This window comes from Ursus maritimus (genome assembly GCF_017311325.1).
Source record: "Ursus maritimus isolate PB19 chromosome X unlocalized genomic scaffold, ASM1731132v1 scaffold_X1, whole genome shotgun sequence".
NCBI lineage: Eukaryota > Metazoa > Chordata > Mammalia > Carnivora > Ursidae > Ursus > Ursus maritimus.
The window spans coordinates 8,947,877-8,969,932 of record NW_024423319.1 but is presented as its reverse complement, the minus strand read 5'-3'; the positions used below and the strand labels follow the sequence as shown (position 1 = coordinate 8,969,932).

The 22,056-nt window shown below is 44.2% G+C and overlaps 1 protein-coding gene across 4 annotated transcripts in view; it reads right to left on the bottom strand.

Annotated features, from left to right (window-relative positions):
* Window positions 1-3,016: 3,016 nt before the first annotated feature.
* The window catches only part of SLC9A6 (solute carrier family 9 member A6), a 52,396-nt gene continuing 33,356 nt past the window's right edge, over window positions 3,017-22,056 (bottom strand). For 3 of the 4 annotated variants that reach the window (XM_040627670.1, XM_040627657.1, XM_040627661.1), the window contains 4 exons: window positions 18,296-18,326; window positions 15,955-16,034; window positions 10,453-10,558; window positions 3,017-5,760 (listed from right to left, as the gene is read on the bottom strand). In XM_040627670.1, the coding sequence (XP_040483604.1) occupies window positions 5,488-5,760; window positions 10,453-10,558; window positions 15,955-16,034; window positions 18,296-18,326 (490 nt within the window). In that variant the 3' untranslated portion in view covers window positions 3,017-5,487. Of the gene's footprint in view, window positions 5,761-10,452; window positions 10,559-15,954; window positions 16,035-18,295; window positions 18,327-19,531; window positions 19,622-22,056 lie in introns of all 4 variants that reach the window. The other variant, XM_040627674.1, reaches the window with a different exon arrangement.

Sequence of the window (22,056 nt, the reverse complement as noted above, 5' to 3'; positions counted from 1 at the left end):
TGGCGGCTACACGGGCTGGGATCAGAATCCAGTAGCTACCACAGTGCTGGCACCTGACAGTAAATGTTCACTGCATCAGTCAGCGGGCGTCACTTCATAAGGCATGAAACGGGCTCAGAGAGGTTTAAGTGACTTCCCAAGAGCGCCCAGTGGCAGGCAGGGCGGGGGCCTCTGGCCTATCGCTTCTCCTGTTCCACCGGGAAGGCTTTCCAGATCCAACTCGGTAAGGGACAGGAGGACATTTTGCTCCTTTTCAACACACACTCATTGAGCATCGGCCCTAACCCAGACCTTTCTGCCCCTCTTCCTGTTTGTTGTCTGCCTGGCTGGTTCCTTCAAGCCCTGGTTTTAACGTTACCCCCTGAGCCCTCCCACACTCCCCTGCCTGGCTGCCTCCTCAGGCCCATCACCCTCTCCCACGTTCCCTACCTGTCCCTTACCCCAACCTCTAATTACTTTGTGTGCATATTTATTTATGGTTGGCCTGCTCCGACGGGAATATAAGCTCTGTGAGGGCAGGGGACCCGCCCAGACTTTCTGGGGACAGTCAGCCCACTGAGGGAGATGTGGCCACTGAAACAAAAAGCTAACATGGTCTTAGGCGCATTCATAGAGAAGTCTAGAACAACAGACTCCTGGTGCATGGCCAGAAGATAGGAAGAGAATGGGGCTGTTAGCTTGGGGGCAGAAAGACCCAGCAGACATACCGGCTCCTCTTTTCAAATGTCTAAAGGCTGCAAGCGATCAGAGGGCACGGACTTGCCTTGCAGGTGCAGCAGGAAAGGCCTGAAGGGGAGGAAGTCGCCGGGCCAGGTGTGGCTTCGAGGTGCCCCTCGTTACAATCGTTGGGCACTGTCTTCCACATGGATACATAAGTGCTAGGAGGGTAGCGTGCATCGATTTTATTCCTTACTCCATGCATATAGCATAGCACAAGGTCTGTCTGTCACTCAGCTAACTATTTCATCGGATGAAGGTTGTGTGGAAGATCAGTTATAGGTGGCGAGTTGTCACTGTTCACTCTGCCCAGAACGTTCTTCGTCCTCACCCCCCATCTGGGTGACCCCCTGCTTAGCTTCGAGGTCTCAGCTTAAATACCACTTCATGAGGAAGATCTGCCCTATTCCCCTACCACCAGGCAAGAGTCCCCTCTCCCAGCCACCCATACTCTGCCATCATATGGCTATTGTATTTTATGTTATTTGCCGATTATTTAAGACACATATTCCCCTACCAGAAGGCAATCGGTCTTTCTGTAAAATATGCTCTGTGAGAGCAGGGATCATTGTGGAATCGTCTGCTACTCTAGCCACTGCATATGGCACAAAGTAAACACTCAAATATTTCTTGAATGAATTCACTTTATAGCTGAGGGAGCAGAAAGGCTCAGCAAAGTCAAGTAACTAGCTGACATTGGGTAATAGCGGAACTTGGATTTGAAACCAGATCTATGTAACTCCAAAGCCTGGGATTTTTCTACTACACCAAACTATGTGGGCACAGAGCCACTGTTCAGGACCACACGCTCTGCCACAAAGGATGGACCCCCTTGGTGAAAATGGTGGAAGGCACAGTGGGAAGGCATGGTGCTAGCCAGGTTGCCTTGCTTATGGACTCAAAGAGACACAGGAGGGCACTTCACTAAGAATTCGAGAAAATTCCCAATCGGCCAAACTCGTGTCTGGCAGCCAACAGTGCAGCAAATGGAGGGACGGAGCCGAGACTTCATTGCCTTTCCCTGGCCTGATGTCAAGCAGGCAGTGGGCAGCAGGACAGAAGTGTGCCATTCTCTGCACCCTCCTTGTAGTTCTCAAGATGGGTTAGCCCGCAGCCCACCACTGGAGCCACTGGAGGAGGGGTTAACAATCTAGACTTTGGACCAAGACTGGGTTTGAGTCCTGGCTCTGTCACTGGCTAGCAGTGTGACGACCTCCCTGCACCTCAGCTTTCCCGTCTGTGAAATGAGAAGAACAGAACGTACTATCACAGCAGGATTCAGATTAAATTAAAATGTAGATTTTCAAGAGGCCTGTGTAGGCCTGTAGCTAAGAAGGGCTCAAAAAACGGGAATTCATATTGTCATTTTCAATTTATTCTGAGCCTCATACCTTACACTGTGTCACCCGCGTGGGGTGCTTCCTATCGAGCACACCTGATGAAGTTAGAACATCTATACTTTCATCCCTTTTTGTTAATTAAACTTAAGTTTAAGTAAACTTAAGTAACTTCAGTAAACTTCAGAAAACCACCCCGCCCGACGTGGGGCTCAAACTCCCGATCCTGAGATCAAGGGTCGCACACTCCACCGACCGAGCCAGCCAGGTGTCCCCACCCTTCCCCTCTTTACACTCCTGCGCTGAGTCAGGTTAACAAACGTACTTGCTCAAATTGAACGTCGGGCTGTATTTGTGAATTATAAAACATGGTTTGTTCCCGAAAAGAGATGTGTGTAGGCCCACCACCTGTGTCTCTCACTAGACCATGAACAAGAAATCTGGTGACAAAACAGAGTATTAGTGTGGTTGGTGCCTTTACTAGACAAAGTTGCTGTGAGCAAACCCTAACCTATAAAACTGTTCATGTAGAGAAAGAAAGACCTATCTTTAACTTGGAAAAAGGGCTATTTGCGTGAGCATGCTTTCAACTGAACTTGGCACGGCCTTTCTACCTATCCAGACACAGAATCTACTCTCACCATATAAAGGGACTGACATTTTCATGACACTATTCATTACTGAGCTAACAGGCTACAAGTCAATGTGACAGAATTTGACTGCCTTGAGTCTTATTTCTTAAATGGTCCAATTGTGACCACAGGTAAATATGTCTAGCCTCACACGTAAGCCCCCAAATGGGCAACCCCATACGTTACGTTCTGGGAGGTTTCTGTCTGTCCTTTTTTTAAACATCAGTCTTCCCCGCTTTCCCAGTAGGTGTATAGGTAGAAAAATAAATGAAGTCACCACTCTTTACTTCTCACTAGAATAAACTGTGACTCAAATACGGTGAGTGGTTATTTGCAAGGCTATAATTTTTTTAATGACAGATTTTCCTAAAAGAAACCACTATAACATCTGTCCAAGTACTCCAAGGGAAAACAAAAAATACGTACAGATTAAGTCTAGTTCTTTAACAGCACATTGCCAAAAACGGACGACAAGGATAAAATGCCAAGGAACCTTACAAAATAACTTTAAAAGATGCAATGTTTGAGTCATTCAAACGCGTAGGGTTCACAAAGAACAGAACGGTTAAGTCCGAGAGCAGCTCTACTTTGTGCGTGATGGTAACTCAGACTGTCCTTCATTCGAGTTCACTCAGGTGTCGAAGACCAACGGGTATATGAGCACAGTTGTTTCTTCTTTGCTTGGAGGTCTGTGCACAGATGAGAGGAGAGGAGAAGCTTCCAGATGCTGCCATAAGCACAGCAGCCTCGGTTCCCCTTTGACAGAGTACGAAGGCAGATTTAGTGGACTCAAGCTGTATCGGTTTCCCTAAGAAAAAGTCTTCTGCATGCTGAAAGAGACGAGTACTGCAGGTGTCATGCTAAGTATTTACAGCCATTTTCATAAAGTGAGCTCAGTAACCTGACAGAATAAAAAAGGTAGTTGTTAATTTCTTGTACAACCTTTTACAAGTCGAATAACTACGTGGGTGAATGACGCTGAAGTTCAAAGCCCCTCAAACACACACTAACAAGAGATGAGAGACTGCACGAAGAGGCACACGTCATACCAAGTGCACACGTCACAGGGTTCCTGCATAGCAGGAAAGTCGCTACCACTACGTAACAGATGGCTCTGCCAACAGCGAGAGCTGCCACTCAAGGGTACAACAGTAGAATTCCCTTAAAACCTCAAGGAGTGTTTGCAACAGTACAGACACCTCGGGGAGAATAAGTACATATTTTATTTGGAAAGACATCTTTTGCTGGGCAATTCGAACATCACGTAAACACATCCGTTTGTGAATGGGGTAAGATTTAAGGCAATGCTACTCAGACCCGAGGGGGGAAAAGACCCACAGAAGTTCCTTGTTGTCTTCCGAAACATTAACAGGTCAGGCTCAACATCAGAACGTATCTCCCTTCTAAGCATTCAATGCACCGGTACGTTTTTTCAGCATTACAAAATAGAATCTACTTTCATTCTCTGAATAGGAAATGGGAAGTCGCTATGGACTCTAACTTGAAAACTGTAAAAAAAAAAAAAAAAAAAAAAAAAAAACAAACCCACACCCACACCCACACACACCCACACGGCAGCTTAGGTATTTCATATGAAAAACTAACATGGAGACGAAGACAAGTCTAGCCGGTGCGCGTAAAGGAAGCACGGCCCTTACGATAAGCTCCAGGGCGGCGCGGTGCTTTCCGACTGACCTTAATGTAGTGTGAACAATCATGGGGTCATAAATTAACTTTAAACATCAACTACACACTAACGAATGACAATGAGACACAGTAAAGTTCCAAAATTTTACATTTTGCTCCTGTTTGGCTGCTAAAGAGCAGCAATTTAAATCGATATAAAAACATCTGACCACAAAGCTGGCTATACAGATAAAGTACATAATCAAAAAGTAAGCAGCAACTGAGTTTCTTATTTAAACTTATCTGGTATGGAATATTTACATGTTCGGGAAGAGAGATCTCCGAAGCACCCCCACCTTCTCTTTACTCCGCTCCTGCGCTCTGCCCCGGCCCCCCGCCAATGCAAACCACGCACCCTGCACCATATACACCTGTACTTCGGCTAACCTGGCAGGATCACGCGACTGCTTCCTACAGTCTCGCTTGGGGAGAAAAGCAACACAGTTTTGGATGTCTTCTGTAGCCCTTCTTTTCTGAACACCAGTGTGCTATACTCAATGAATCTGTTCCTTCACAGCAAGGTGGGGAAGAGGGACCCCCCCCCCCCACTTCATTCCCAACTCCAACGGGACAAGATCTGAACACCATCAGCCTCTAATGCCACAACAGGCCACCGGAGAAAAAAGGAAAGACAACGGTCATGACCAAGGCAGTAGCAATGAACACAAGCTTCCCAAAAAAGGAACCTCTTCCCTCCCTGGGCTTCCCCAGAGATAACAGTCCCTCTTTCCTCTCCCTCCCCTCCCACGAAACAAAATTAATTCACGGCACAAGAACTTGGTACTCTGGTTAAGTATCAGGTAAGTGTAAGAAAGAGTAAATCTGTCACTTGGTATACTTTAACTGAGACGTAAAGCTAACAGAACACACATCACTGTGAAAATAACTTTTTTCTAAAACAGATCCAATCTACATAGTGCAGCCAATGAAACGTAAAAGAATAGTTTGTTCACGATCTGCCTCATACAGGATATTTATATTCTCTCAATGCCATATAAAGAGCATTTATATAGCTTAAACATTCAGAGACATGCACTGGGACTTTTTAGGTAGTACAAATTTCTTCACAATCACATGTGCAAATTTTACAAATCACTAAGTGAGTATTAGTAAGCTTAGGCTGGACTGTGTCTCGTATTATCTAACAAATTTAATGGGGGTTCGGAATCATCCATAGGAAGAACCAGGCGTGTTCCCCGAATGACCAGTTCGTGGTCCCCAAATGCAAGCTCCCGATCCAAGGCATCTTCAGAACTGTTTCCCATAAACCTCCTAGGGGCGCCGGCTGCTCCTGATTCGGTGTTCACAGTAGAATCCCCATACGTCAAACTAATATCGCCATCGTTGAGAATAAGATCGGAGTCATCGTCTTTCAATTGCTCCTGGTTCTAAATGCAAATAAAACAAGTCTTAAGAATTGCCATGTGACTCAAGAAACATTTCCAATAGAAGACTTTTCAAGGATTCCCCATTTAAAACCCTTCAGGGCTAGCCTGCTGCCCTCGGGATAAAGCCCACAGTCCTCACCGTGGCTTAAAGACACGGTGCAACTCGGGCCCTTCCTGCCCCACCCTGCCCCGCCTGGCATCTGCTTCACCCACTCTGGCCACCCTATCGTGTGCCTGCCATCTGAACTGCTGACAGGTGCCCCCATCACTCCTGCTATCTCTTACCTCCTGTCTCCCCCACGCTCCCTCCTGTGACTAGAGCCTGCTGATCAGTGAGGTCTTGGCTTAAAAGAAAGCCCCTTCCTGCTAAAAGTCTTCCTTGATCTTGCAAAGCTGGCCGAGGCATGCCTCCTGTGCTCTCTCCCAGGGTCCTGTACATAGCCCCAGCCCTACACTGCCCTTCACCCTTGCGCCGCAGCTGCACGCACGCTGGTCTGCTCTCACAGCCCACACTAGCCTCCGAGCCCCTTCTACGCTCTAGTCCGACTACCGGACAGCTCGGGGCACACAGAAAGTATTCTCCAAATGTAAGTTCAGTGGATCACTGAGTGGATTTATAAGTGAAGCTTTTACTTCAGTATGAACAATGCCTAGAGATATAATATCCCCCAAATATGCTGAACCCTCACCATATACTTGTCTCCCAGCTCAATAAGCTTTTGGTTCTCATGGAGACTTTGTGGCCAAAAAAGTAGAATTAAATAAAGTTCTACAAAAGGGGGGAAAACAATCAAGCATATATATAAGGCCACTTTGGTAAATAAAATAATGTTATATATGCATAGAAAAGTCTGGAAGGGTAGTCAACAAAATAATGATCGTTAGCTCTGCATGGTAAAATTGCTAGTGATTTTTATTTTCTTATGTTTCTGTACTAAAATTTTATTATATTGAGTACATATTACTTTTAAAAATCAGAAAGTCATCTTTTTCTTTTTTTCTTTTTTTAAAGATTTTATTTATTTGACACAGAGACAGCCAGCGAGAGAGGGAACACAAGCAGGGGGAGTGGAAGAGGAAGAAGCAGGCTCCCAGCGTAGGAGCCTGATGTGGGGCTCGATCCCAGAACGCTGGGATCACGCCCTGAGCCGAAGGCAGACGCTTAATGGTTGAGCCACCCAGGCGCCCCAGAAAGTCATCTTTTTCTAATATGAAGCATAAGAATCATTCTAAACCACTCCTATGGATCTGGCAAAAAAGCCTGTGACTAATACTCCTTGAGGGAAGTAAAGCTGATACAAACAGCATACATCCAGCTCTCCTAAGCTATGTGTGTTTGAGAAATCTTAAATTTGGCTAAGATAGACTGAGGAGACTGTTAGACACAAATTTAAAACAGTTTCAATTTGCTGTTGCTAGAAATTTGCCTCGATACTCAAAGCCATGTGAATTAAAAACCAAATAAACCCATTCCACCAACCAACCATAATGCCCCCCTGCCCTGTACAGTACAACATGGAAGGCCCACCAGGGTCTGTCCCCTCACTTAGCGATACTCACAACAAAGTTCGGGGATGCCTTCGCACACCAGCAGGGGTTCTTCAGCAAAGATTCTAAGATCTTTATTAAGTTTGGGGTTTGGGGCAATATCTATCAAATTTTAAAATGCATATATGCCTTTTGACTCCACAATTTAACCCTTAAAATCTATTTTATATACCTTTATATACTTGGATAAATTCATAGGTACAAGAATATTTACTATAAGCATGGTTTGTAATCACAAGAAAGGAAAGGAAACTTAAAGGTCTATCCATAGGAGACTGATTAAATCAGTGCTGGTCCAGCCACACTACACTGCCATGAATAAAGAGAAGATAACGGATCTCGTGTACTCATAGAAAGGTAGCCATGATATACCATTAAATGAAAAATGCAAGTAGCAGGACAATGCAATTGTGATCTCATTCGTATAAAACAGTAACAAAGCTATACATGTAAGTTGTGTAAATTTGTGCAAAGCTATATATACGCATGTAAGTAACATGTACTTCCTGTGTATCAGGAAGTATACACAATAAATCCTTCATAAACACTGTCTCTGGGGGGATGTAGGTAGGAGAAGGAGCAAACTGATTTTTCACTTTGTACATTCCATACTGTTTGAATATCTGGCCACAAGTATGGTAACTTATAACTAAAGGTAATCAACAAACAAAAAATAACATTAAAAATTAAGTTTTATGGTTGTTACGGTTACAGGGTACCCCCCCCAAAAGATGCTGAAATCCCAATTGCCAGTACCTGTGAATGTGACCTTATATGGAAATACGGTCTTTGCACATGATCAAGTTAAGATGAGGTCATTAGTGTGGGCCCTGATCCAGTACGACTGGTGCGTGTCCTTGAAAAAGGGGAAACTTGGTGACACACACACACGGTGTCATGTGAAGATGAACACAGAGATGTGTGTAATGCATCTACAAGCCACGCGACACCGAAGACTGGCGGCAGACCGCCAGGAACTGCGGAGAGGCCAGCAGCACGTTCTCCCTCACGGCCCTCCGAAGGAACCAACCCTGCCCACACTTTGACCTCAGACTTTGAGCCTCCGGAACCACGAGGCAACACATTTCTGGTGAGCCGTTCGGTCTGTGGTACTTTGAGACGGCAGCCCTAGGGAATGAATACAACAGTGTTGTATTTTGCTATATTCCTCGGGACGCGCCATTGTTGCGGAACTCTCAGCTTTTGGTGACGGTGAGGGGGTCTCTGGAATCCAAGGGCCGAGCCTCGCTGACTGAACTGACAGAGCTGGCCGCCCCTCTGCACAGAGCCTCGTGGGCTGACAGGGCACAGAGGAAATGGAGGCTGCTCGAGAGGGGAGCCCGGGCAATGTGGGAGGGAGAGATACGACTCCACGGGTGCTCCCCCTGCCCCTGCGCACAATCTGTCAGAGGAGACGGACTCAACGGCCCACAAAGCTGGAGGGCACCCCGCCCTGTAGGCGCCATCTCTACTAAGACTCCTCTTCCCGTCCGTTCTCTGGGGGCTCTGCTCTAACGTACCACAAAGGAGGGCGCAGGGAACTGCACGGCGCCTGTCTACACTGCTTCGCCACTGCCCTGTCGCTCTACTCAAGCTGTTGCGTCAGACCAGCCCAGGGGGTGGGCTTCGTTAATGTGGGCGCTATCCGATGCCACGGGTTATTTTTGAAGGGCTGGGTTGGAAGCAAAGGTTTTTTAAAAAAGAACTTGAAAAATAAGATGTTCATATTTTAATTTTTTTTCAATTGCTGGAGAGGATGTGGAGAAAGGGGATCCCTCCTACATTGTTGGTGGGAATGCAAGTTGGTACAGCCACTCTGGAAAACAGTGTGGAGGTCCCTTAAAAAGTTAAAAATTGGGCTACCCTATGACCCAGCCATTGCACTACTGGGTATTTACCCCAAAGATACAGACGTAGTGAAGAGAAGGGCCATATGCACCCCAATGTTCATAGCAGCAATGTCCACAATAGCTAAATCGTGGAAGGAACCGAGATGCCCTTCAACAGATGACTGGATTAAGAAGTTGTGGTCCATATATACAATGGAATATTACTCAGCCATCAGAAAGAACGAGTTTTCAACATTTGCTGCAACATGGACGGGACTGGAGGAGATAATGCTAAGTGAAATAAGTCAAGCAGAGAAAGACAATTATCATATGATTTCTCTCATCTATGGAACATAAGAACTAGGAAGATTGGTAGGGGAATAAAGGGATAAAGAAAGGGGGGGTAATCAGAAGGGGGAATGAAGCATGAGAGACTATGGACTCTGAGAAACAAACTGAGGGCTTCAGAGGGGAGGGGGGTGGGGGAATGGGATAGACTGGTGACAGGTAGTAAGGAGGGCACGTATTGCATGGTGCACTGGGTGTTATACGCAACTAAGGAATCATGGAACTTTACATCAGAAACCAGAGATGTACTGTATGGTGACTAACATAACATAATAAAAAAACATTAAAATAAAAAAAATATGTGGTAAATAAATCTTTACAAATAAGTTAAAAAAAAAGATGTTCATATTTTAAAATAAAGGCTGGTTGGCATTTGTCATTTCTTTCTGTGTTGCGACGCTTGGTGAGTCACCAATCTCACGTTGGTAGCTAAGGAAAAAAATATGGACTCCAGGTTCCACGTAGATAGGCTCGTGCCGCCTAGCAGTGCGGAACACCGGTAGATAAACTCTTCCTGATGTCCAAAAGTTGGCAGGTTTGAAGTAAAAGACCATCTGTTGCACTTTAGGGGTATCAAAAATTGTTTTATTAATCCTCTCAACATGCCTGTGACCACTCTAATTCACAGATGAAAACATAACTCATTCAGTACCGGGCGTGGGCCACATACCGTAAATAAATGAAAGCCAGTGTGGAAATAGAATTATTTACTAAAATCACTGACAGTAAGATGAGGTAATTCACTAGATCTCTTTTCAAATGCTGTTTCAAAGACCGTGAAATTGTATCTCTAGATTTCTATATGTATCTATATGTATTTTCTGGCTGGGCAAAAATAGGCTCGTATTCCCTCTCATGGATTTTATACCTTAAACACAAGCGAAGCAAAACCACACCCGTGACGCATCCACAGAGCAGTAAAATTTAACCTCATGGAGAACTTAGGTTTGGGATAAAAGCAACTTACTTCATAAGCCTGGGGGCTGGTCAGGCACCTGGCGATGGGCCCGCAGCAGGCAGGGAGCGTTGTAGTGAGAGGAGGTCCACTGTGCGTCAGCAGGGGCTTCAGATAGCTAAGCCACAGGTTAAGGAAGAGCCACGGCCCTTTCTTTGCAAATGCAAAAGAACCAGTCATGTGATCACCACCACCCTCGTGGTGTGCCCCCCCACTTCAGAGAACGGCAGAGGGTTTTCACAGATGTTGCCTCATTTCATGGCCAAGTTATGCCAGTGAGACCACAAAGGGAGGTTCTGTTATGATCTCTGTTTCACAGAAATAGAAACTGAGGCTCAGGGAAAGGAATAATCCACCTAAAAGTCACACAAGGAAGCAAGTGAAGGACCCACACGAATCCAGACTGGTTGGATTCTGAGTCCTGGGCCATGTCCACTGCTTTTCCTGTTGCCTTTCTGCTTTTACTAAAACCAAAGGGAAGACAGAATCACTCTCAGTTTAGCGCTGAAGGAGACAGGGTAGAAAGGAAAGAGTAGTAAGAGTCACAAAAAGATGAAATTTTCCAGTCACAGAATTTAGTAACAAAAATGTCATTTATTGTGAATTCAGCTGGCATCTTGAATGAGTTGAAACTTTCTATCAAAGGAAATGCAATTCTAAAAAAGTTAAAAAATTATCTATCATGAGTTCCTCTACCATAGACCCTCATCTCAGTGTTCATTTATTCTCCAAAAAAATAAAAAGACACGATAATTTATGTGATACTCAGGAGAAAACAAGAGGGAATAATAAGAAAAAGTAGAAACAATGGGAGAAAGACCCATATACATATTCCCCACTTTCTAAAGTCACAACCTAAGGTTGGTCTCAGTTAAAAATGAGGAATAGTGCTGGGGCGCCTGGGGGACTCAGTCGGTTAAGTGTCCAACTCTTGGTTTCAGCTCAAGTAGTGATCTCAGGGTCATAGGATTGAGTCCTGTTCCGGGCTCCACACTCGATGCAGAGTCTCCTTGAGATTCTCTGCCTCTCCCTCTCCCCCTTCCCCCACTTGTACTCTATGTCTCTCTCTTTCTCAAACAAACAAACAAACAAACAAACAAACAAAACCTTTAAAATAAGATGAGGACTAGTCCTATATTTATTAAAGAAATGAAAACCCTTCTCAGACAAAACACTCCAGGCCCAGGTGACTTCATTAGTACAGTCTTCCTAGCCCTTAAGGAAGAAAAAATACCAATCCTCGAGAAAACAGAAAAAGAGAAAAATTCTTTCCCATTCATGTCATCAAACCAGCATTATCTTGTTATAGACGCTTGACAAGGACATTACAACAATGACAAAAAAACCCACAAGCCAATATCACTCATGAAAACAGACACAAAAATCAAACACAAAATATCAGTAAACTAAATCCGGTGACACACACACGGGATGGTGTATCATGACCAAGTGGGATTTGTTCCAGCCATGCAAGACTGGTTTATTAGTCAATCAATGAAAACAGCACAATGACAGATTAAAGGAGAATAAATTAAATACATGATCATCTCAATTGATGTAGAAAAAGCATCTGATAATATTCAATGCCTATTCATGATCAAAACTCTCAGCAGACTAGAAATAGAAGGGGATATCCCTAACTTGACAAAGGCTATCTCAAAAACCTACAGCTACCATCATACTTAATGGTGAAATATTGAAAAATTTCCTCCTGAGGTCAGGAATAAGACAAAAATGTCCACTATCATCACTTATATTCAACACTGTACTGGAGAGGTCCAGCCAGTGTAATAAGACATAAAAAAAATGTAAGGTGTTAGAAAAGAAAACAGGACATTATTTTTCACTTGATTTTATGAACAGTAAATAAAAAAGAATCTATGAACTATTTGCTAATAAGTGAACTTAACAAGACTGCTGGATACAAGGTCAATATATAAAAACCCCATTGTAGATCTATATATTAAGAGCAAACGAGTAGAAAATAAAATAAATACCTTTTGCAATAGCATCAAATACTTAGGGATAATAAATGTAATAAAAGATGTGCAAGACTGGTCACTGAAAATTATAAAACATTAATGAGAGAAGTTAAAGAGGATCTAAGGAAATAGAAGGGTATACTGTGTTCCTAGATTGGAAGACTCAATATTGTTAAGATGTCAGTTCTCTCCAAATTCACCTATTGATTTAATACAAATTACCAGCAGGTTTTTTTGGTGAGTGAGTGAGTGAGTGAGTGAGTGTGAGAGTGAGTGAGTGTGAGTGTGTGTGTGTATGGAAAGCGGCAAGCTATTTCTAAAATTTAGATGAAAATGCAATGAACCTAAAATAGCAAAGGCAATACTAAGGAATAATAAACCTGTAGAACTTCCCCTACTGGATCGCCAGATTTATTACAAAGTACAATCATTAATAGAGTGTGGTATTGATGTGAAAAAAAAAAAAGACAAAGAGAAAAGAAAGTCCAGAAACAGACCTCTACTCAAATGGCCAAGTAAGTGATTTATAACAAAGGCCCCACTGCAATTCAGTGGGTTAAGGATGGCATTTTCAATTAACAGTTCTGGGTTAATTGCATACTCATATGGGAAAAAAAGCAGGTCTTGACCCATACCTCACACCATACACAAAAATTAATTTGTGGTGCATAGAAAACTTAAATGTAATAGCTAAGACAACCACACTTTTAGAAGAAAACATAGGATCTTGGGATATAAGAGATTTATCAAGACACAAAAGTGTCAAAAGAGTAATAAAGTAAACCTCATTAAGATGAATTTCTGTTCATCACAAGACAGGATTAAGAAAATGAAAAGGTGAGCTACAGACTGGGGGAAGGTATTCATAGTACATATGACCAATGGAGAACCCAATTCAGAACATAGAAAGAACTACAAGTCAATAAGAAAAAGATAAGACAAATCAATTAAATAACAGGCAAAAGAACTAAATAGACACACTTCATAAAAAATGAAGCCAAATAGCCAATAAACATACGAAGGGATGCTCGACCTCACTGGCAATCAGAGAAATGCAAATTACACCACATGCGGTATCACTACGCATCCATGGAAATGGCTACAATTTAAAAGGTTGATTAAATATCATTTCGGTGGAGAGCTAGAATAAGTGGGACTCCTTTAAGCTGCTGGTGGGAATGTAAACTGGTTACGACCACTCTGGAAAACTGGTTGGTAATATCTACGAAAGCTGAACAATACGCTTGCCCTAAACTTTTCTCCTAGGTATATACCCGAGAGAAACGAGTGCTGATGGTCATCAAGAGATGCACATGTGGACGTTTAACTGTTCATAATGGCCAAAGGCTGGAAACAACCCAAATGTTTATCAATAGAGGAATGGCTGGAGGAAAACAAACGAACAAACAAACAAATAAACCTGTAGTACAGTCACACTATGGAACACCACACAGCAATGAAAAAGAATGAATTACTGGTACAGACAACAATATGGATAAATTACATGTTGCTAAGTGAAAAAAGTAAGACATAAAATAATACATAATACATGATTCCATTTACATGAACACCAAAACCAGGTAAAACTAATCGATGTTCCTAGAAATCAGAATAGTGGTTGCCCTTTGCAGAGAGGAGGGGCAGGGAAGGCACTACTGACTGTAAGGGAACACAGGGCAGCTTCGGGGATGCTGGAAATGTTCTATGTATCTTTACTCAGGTAGCAAGCACACAGGTATACACATAGGTCGCAAGCTTAAGACTTGGGTATATTCTTTCAGTTATATCTCATCTGTAACAATCTGGCTACAAAAAGGACCTGAAATCAAGAATGATGAATGATTAATTCTACTAGGGCACGAGGTATTAAAATTACTGGGTCTTGGGGTACCTGGGTGGCTCAGCTGGTTAAGCGTCCGACTCTTGGTTTCAGTTCAGGTCATGATCTCAGGGTCGTGAGATCAAGTCCTACGTCAGGCTCTGTGCTGGGCGTGGAGCCTGCTTAAAATTTTCTCTCTCTCTCAAAAAAAAAAAATTACTGGGTCTTAGTCTGGTAGTACTTAATAGGGTAGTACTGAATCAAATCTTGGTGTTTACTTCTGTAAAAATATACAGAAAAATAAGCTATTATTCTGCTCTTTCTCTACATCAGGATTATTTAGTTATTTTGTACATATCTGACACAGAAAATGTACAAAACATTTTATTCAGGAAACATTAAACACTTTTTGTTAAATCAGAGGGAAGAAAAGGCCCCAAGAGATATGGGAGTGGCTTATACTCAAATGCTGATAATGGAGCCAGAAGGAATGACATAATCATTAAACAATTTTAAAGAGCCAGGATCTCTCTCCCTACTGGGAGTCTTAATACCACAGATATGCTTGTATTCTTGTTTCCATACAGTAATTTAATTGGAGTACTTGCAAAAAGTGATTGTAAAAATCTAGCAAACGGAATTTAGTAAGTAGTAGCTTCTAATGATAAGTGCCAAGTGCATTTTTCTTAAATATACAAGGCTTTCATCAGAAAGTCAAAAGCAAAGGAAACATTTTTTACATGGTTGCCGCAAATTGGCTTTGCTGGAACACAAACCGGGGTTTGATTTATTTACTAATAAGCCTCAGCCTGAAAGAACTGCATGGTCCCTTTTCCCATTCAATTTTCAAACAAGAAATTAATTTTAAAAAATTATTTATTTATTCAACAGAGAGAGAGAGAGCACGAGAGAGCACTCACGTGCACAAGCGGGGGCAGAGGGAGAGGGAGAAGCAGGCTCCCCACTGGGCAGGGAGCCCAATGCGGGGCTCGATCCCAGGACCCTGAGACCATGACCTGAGTCGAAGGCAGATGCTTCACTGACTGAGCCACCCACATGCCCCCAAGAAATTGATTTTAATAAATAGTAAGGGATAAAATGTTTTCTGAAAGGCATGATTTAAACAGGTCATAGAACATAACACAACGCAAAGTAGCGCTATGAAGAAGAGTTACAACAGGAGAAGACAGAGATTTGGTAAGCAATGAACTGGCACCCTGAACAGACAGGTGAACCTTCCAGTCTCCTGATGGGTCAGGGAAAGCAGGCCCACCACTGGCTGCTGCGATATCTAACACAGCTCTGCTTGCATCTCATCCTCACACTTTTCCCTGCGGCAGCCTTTCCTCTTTTACGCTAGCAAGCGCACTGACAAGGACTGGCAAATACCTTTTGCAAGATTCGCTAAATTAAATAAAAGACAACTATTGCTCCAACAAATAGGCCAAGAGACGGAAGAAAGTCTACCATAAGGGCTCCTGAGGCCCATCACACAGCCACCTTCTGCACTAACCACTCCCTGCTGGCTTCGTGGGTTTTCAGAGGAACGCACTTGTGTGGATTGCCTTCTCCATCTACCTCACCGAAGGGGAAAGGGAAGACCAAAGGTAGGTTTTGTATTCCATTTCAGGAAGGGAATAGTCAAAACAGCCATTCCGTGACACTGTAACTGGCCTGGTCACACTACCATGTTTTCCCCTCAGTTAAGGATACTTATGGTCAAAGTTGTACCATATCCGGAAAAGCCAGGCACTCTCTGCTTTGGTGGTTCTTCTCTCGTTGTCAGGAATACCCTGCAAACAGATAATAAAGAACTCAATACATACACTGAGATCAAAAGCACATTTATTTAGAGTCATTTCTTTGTAGACTTGGAAATATAGCCTACTTCAATACAAGATACCCTCTATCATGGGTAACATTGGAAATTTAATAGCTTGTATATTGCAGCTCTGGAATACGAAATTGAAATGTTTTTCTCAACACCTCTATTACTCAGGCTGCTTGCTGATTTATGAGTCTACTGTCATTTAAAAAATCAATGTGGGATAATTCGCCCTTAAATCTGCAAGACTTACACCCACAATGTGAATTGCATCTTAAGTAGAAAACATCACATCAACATCCCTATCTTTGGGAGTTGTTATGGGTCCCAAAAGTAACTGGTTTCTGCAAAGATGCTACTATGTTCTTAGAACACTAGCAAAATGAAAGGAAGCAGAAAAATTCCATGGTAAGCCTGACTGGCTAGAAAGGAAAACTAACATAGCAAGCAGGGCCTCTTCTAAAATAGCTTCCAAAAACAAACTGGGTCCTTATTTGTAATGTGGTACAGTCAGCAGTGGGGCAGTTAGGTGATCTGGTTTATCTCAGCTCTGACATGAACTAGTGGGACAAGTCCCTTCCCCTCTCTGAGCCTGGATTTCGTCATGTACACAGTGCGAGGGGGTCAAGAATCTCCAAGGCCCTTTCTAGCATGATGTTCCACAGTTCCAGGCTTTCTGAAGAACACAGAGTTTAGATTCTGGGTTTGGGTTCTTTCCTGTCCTTCCTGATCTTCAAGATAAATAAATATCTTCCTCTCAACATGTACCAAAACATACACAATGTAAGAATGTTTGAGAACACTGCATGGGCTTACGAGAGCTGAAAAACACCTGTACTTCCGTTCACACCGGTACGCAAAGGTTTGTGTGTGTCTGTGTTTTGAAGAGTGATGGATCTACAAATCTCATGATCCCCTCACCACATTAACACCTATACACCTAACCCTCACATACTCCATACTTACTACCATGGTCCTCTCTGCTTCCCAGCGGACACTCGAAATACTGACTACACGATATAACAAAGCGAGACACCCATAGGGTTTTGAGGGCAATGGAAAAATGGTATTTTTTTTCTGCATCTCACAGCTGGTACTCACCTACCTGGCTTTCTTTCTCCATTCCCATTTCTCCTCTGAGGTGACAGAGGTGACATAGCAGGTGGAGACTTATGTGGATCATGACCAAGCATTTGTCTGGGGAACTGTATGACACGTGATTCTTGTTTGGGAACAGGGGTGGAGGCCTTGAGGAACGACTATCCCTTAGAAACTACCCCAGCAGCTCGGCATCATGCAGTTTTATCCAGCCTGGTTTGCACAAGTATTTCAAGCCCAAGCCCATGAAAGTTCTGACCACAAAAGAGGCAAGTACTTACTATATTACATACACTCATCACTCAACAGCTAACAAAATTAGCATTTAGGAAATGAATCTGAGAAAAAAATTTTTTTTTGGAACCACACCCCGAAGACAAATAGACCACAGCTTGTTTCAGACAAGAAAAAGAATGTGTTTTGGAAGAGAGGCTTTCCATCTTTAAAAACATAATTTCTGTGATTTCCCATCTAATGTCTAGGATGGAGTCATGTATTCAGTGGTACTCAGAAACCTTTAAAAAGCAGATGGAAAACACCAGAAAAGGGTGGCCAGTCTGGAGAAGGCATACCAGGCTCAGGTTCAGAGGAACAAATGAGAAAAGGACACGTGGAATTAAGCAAGGAGACGTGGGTAAGGTAGAGGCACGGGGCAAGAAAGTATTCTCCTGAACAGCCAGGGGAGACGGGCTGAAGACTGCAAAGCTTCTAGGCGGTTCTCAAGGGCAGCTGCTGGTCATCCAGTTTGAAAGTTACACAGGAAGAGCAGCTGGAGTGGGGCTGACATCAGAGACAAGGCTTCATGCGCAAACCAGAGTGGAAAAAGGATCTGTGTGCCAGAGCCGTCACTTGAAAACCCAGGAGCGCTTAAGGGACTGTTCCCCTCCATGGCCAAAGCCCGGGTTGGCCCACAGATAGGAGAGCTGTCACCCCTGATAACCACATGTTGTCTAAAATTTGGTTTTGTCTCTATCAAGCAGTGAGAAAAGCCAGGAATGATGTCAGTTAAAAGCTGGTACAAACAGGACAGGATCTAAATAATAGTGGCACGAAGTCTGTGGTAGACCATTTTCTTTCCGAATGGCTGCACGTTTGACGGGAATGCTAGAGACAACACAAACGCATATTTACCAAGTGTTCTTGGTCGGAATCAACACCAACCCTAAAGGAGAAACACAAAAGGCAAATGAGATCTTGAGGCCAAAATGAGGTCTATTCCCGTCCGTGCCGTATCAGGCCACTACTTTCCCCAACACACGCAAGCTACGGAATGGTTAATCTTTCTTTGCCTCTCTCTGGTTGCTGAGGTAGATTTTTGGCTCCTGCCACTTTCCTTAGCAACAGCTTGGATCCTGAGGCAGGCAGGATCTACTAATGATTCTCCTCCTGCAATCCCACTTACCAGTTTCAGAAAAATAACACTCTCTTCACTGAATGGCAGGGCACTAGAAGCAGAGGCCGGGGAAGCGGCGAGGCCCTGGTTGCTCAATCGGAACCACCGGGTAGTTCCAGACACAAGCCTGGCACCCGGCGCAGTTCCAGGAGGGAGCTGCGTGTTTGCGGACCTCCCAGCTCTCATGGCAACGTTCTGTTATGATGACTGAAGAGAGGGCCCAGTTACAGTTTTTTTCACAGGCTACTGGACAGATATTAGCCTGGCTTCTTCATCAATACCTTTTATCTGCTTAAAATTCCTGCTTTCCATATCCCAGAGAACAGCTTCATTATAGGAAGCTCTCTTTGACTCTTCTCTCTCAACACCGGCACCCACCAACTCTCTGCGCTCTTTCTCTAAACTGTTTCTCACATCTTCTCTCCTTTCCATTCCAACAGCTCAAGCTCAGGCCTCTCTGTGACTCATGAGGTCTGTCGCAATCGGCTGTAAAGTTGTCTAGCTGCCAGGATGTCCCCTAGAGTTAGCTAGGTCTAAAGCATGGAACTCACGGGGTCGTCCCTTGGCAAAAGACCCCGAGAGTAGCTTATAACCCAGAGGGTCAAGTCTAAAGCCCTTCGGGCGGCACTGAAGACTGTCTACGGACTGGCGACTCCTGTCACTCCAACCTACTTTGCCGCCCTCATTTCCTCTCATTCTCTTCTACACGCCCCATGTCAGCCATCCCCGCCTACTCCTCTCCCCACCCCCGTCCTCTCCCAAACCTCCACGCCTTTGCCCTCTATCTGAAATGCACTGTCCCTCATGTTTTTCCTACTCTTCCTGGCAAATTCCAAAGGATCCATTCTATGACCCTTAAAGGTAGAACCACTCTATGACCCCTGCAGGTGGAACCAGTCTTTCCTCTGTCCTTCTGTAGCACTTTCTAGATTCCTCTATCACAATACTTAGCATGGTAGAGTATAATTATTTACCTGTCAGTCTCCCCAAATAGACTGTGAGCTCCTTGAGGGTAAAGGCCATGTCTCAATTCATCTCTGTAGCCCCAGAGTCTAGCACAGTACCTGATACACAATAGGTGCTCAAATGTTTATCGATTAAGGTCACTACCACAGACAACACAGAAAAAAGAGCAGCGTGAGAAGCTGTAGCAGTAGCAGCCCAGAGTATGAATACAGCAAAGGGAGGAAAATGATGCAAGACCTCATCTGGAAGGCCAGTGACTCATGGTCAAGTACTTGAAAACAGATGGCCATGACCAGATTCATAATTCAAAGAAAGGCTCGTCCCGTCTTTGTTAAATGGCCAGAAGCTGTTTAATGCCTTCTTAGCCATATTAAACTCTAGACACATCTGTGCATCTAAAGTGACATCTAGTGGTCTTGGGGATAGCATATTTGTAATTCTCAGATGGACTGTGACTGGAAACCAGTTGAGTGTAATAAACATTTATAGAGCATTTATTATCTGCCAGGCACTGTGCTAGGCACAGGGCATAGACATGAATGAGACATGGCGCCTGCCCTCAAGGAGCTCACAGACTAGTGGGGGGCACAGACAAAAATTGGGGTTCGTTGCAACTGGGGAGGACTGGGCTCCAGTCTGGCCTCAGCTCCTTGCTAGCTGGGTGAACTTAGGTTACGCAGCCCGACGAACCCCAATTTTACACCTGGAAAATGGGGACAATATCCACCACATAGAGTTGATGCAAGGATTAAATGAGAAAATGTACCTCAAGATTTTAAAAGTGTCTGATGCCTCATCTCACACTCACTCAACAGCAGCAGCTCTTCTGGCACTGCTATTATGACGAGGCTGGCTGAGATAAGTGCTGTAACAGGCAGGCCCATGTTAAGCAAAGGGAAGAGGGGGGTCTGACAGAACAGGGCAAAGGGAGGAGGCATGTGAGCTGTGCTATTTCCTGGGGGGTGAAGGAGAAGTCCAGGCAGAGGAAACAGCATGAGCAAAGGCTTGGAGACTGAGAAGTGCCAAGTCTGTGTGGGAAATGACAGGGAGCCAAGTGTGACTGTCACAAACTACGTGAAAGGACGCAGGAAGAGGGGGCCGGCTGGCTCTAGATCACTGAGGATCCTTTGTCTGCACAACAGCTGGAGCGGTCCTTTCACCCGGTCAAACAGATCATGTCACTCCCTTGCTTTAAAGTCCTACAAGATTTCCAACCAGATTTTAAAATCCAAACTTCTCACCCGTCCTACATGGCCAGATAGCAGGGCTCCCCAAACTACGGCCCACAGGCCACATCGGGTATGGCTCCTGTTTTGCTGGAACACAGCCATGCCAACTGATTTACGCTTTGTCTATGGCTGATTCACGCTAAAGTTGGGTAGTTGAGACAGAGACCATATGGCCGGCAAAGCCTAGAGTATTTACTATCCGGCCCTTTAAAGGACACATTTGCCGGGGCGCCTGGGTGGCACAGCAGTTGAACGTCTGCCTTCGGCTCGGGGCGTGATCCCGGCGTTCCGGGATCGAGCCCCACATCAGGCTCCTCTGCTATGAGCCTGCTTCTTCCTCTCCCACTCCCCCTGCTTGTGTTCCCTCTCTCGCTGGCTGTCTCTATCTCTGTCGAATAAATAAATAAAATCTTTAAAAAAAAAATTTTAAAGGACACATTTGCCAACCCCTGCCCCTGTAGGATCTTGCCCACCTCAGCTCCTACCTACCCTTCAATCACTATATTCCAGCTATGTGGGATTTTTTTCTGCTCGTTAAACAGGCAAAGTTTGCTTTTGCCTCAGGGTCTTTGCACTTCTTTTCCCTACTACCTGGACAATTCTTCCTGCTCACTGTTTAACTCACAGTCTCGTCATTCAGATAGCCTGAGCTCAAATGGAACCTCAGAGAGCCCTTACCTGACCTCTGCGTATAAAATTCACTCTACCCCCAGGCACTACCACAGTACAGTTTGTCATCACAGCACTTAATATCTAAATTGCTTTCTTCATCTATTTGTTTACTAGCTTATTGTCTGTGTTTGCCCACTGAAGTGTACACTTCATGAGACCAGGGACCTTTTCTATCTTACTGTGACTGCTGTAGCCATCCAGAGCAGGGTCTTTCAACCTCTGCATTACTGATATTTTGGCCCAGAGGATTCTTTGTTGTGGGGGGGTGCTCTGGGCCCTACAGGGTGTTTAGAGGCATCCTTGGCCTCTGCCAACTAGATGCCAGGAGCAGCCTCCTCTCTTTGTGACAATCAAAAATGTCTCCAGACGTTGCCAAATTGTACCCCTCCGCTGAGAACCACTAAGTTAGAGCCTAAAACAGTGCCTGGCACACGGTTGGTGATCAATTGGTATTAATCAAATGAATGAATAAAAGGCACAATTGGAAATGCTGTGCTAAGAGCTCTACAGACATGAGCTCACTGAATCCTTACAGCAACCCTCAAGGAGGCAGGTACTATCACACACATGTTACAAATGAGGAGTTGGAGGCATAAAAAGAGTCAAGCACTTGCCCAAGACCACAGAATTGG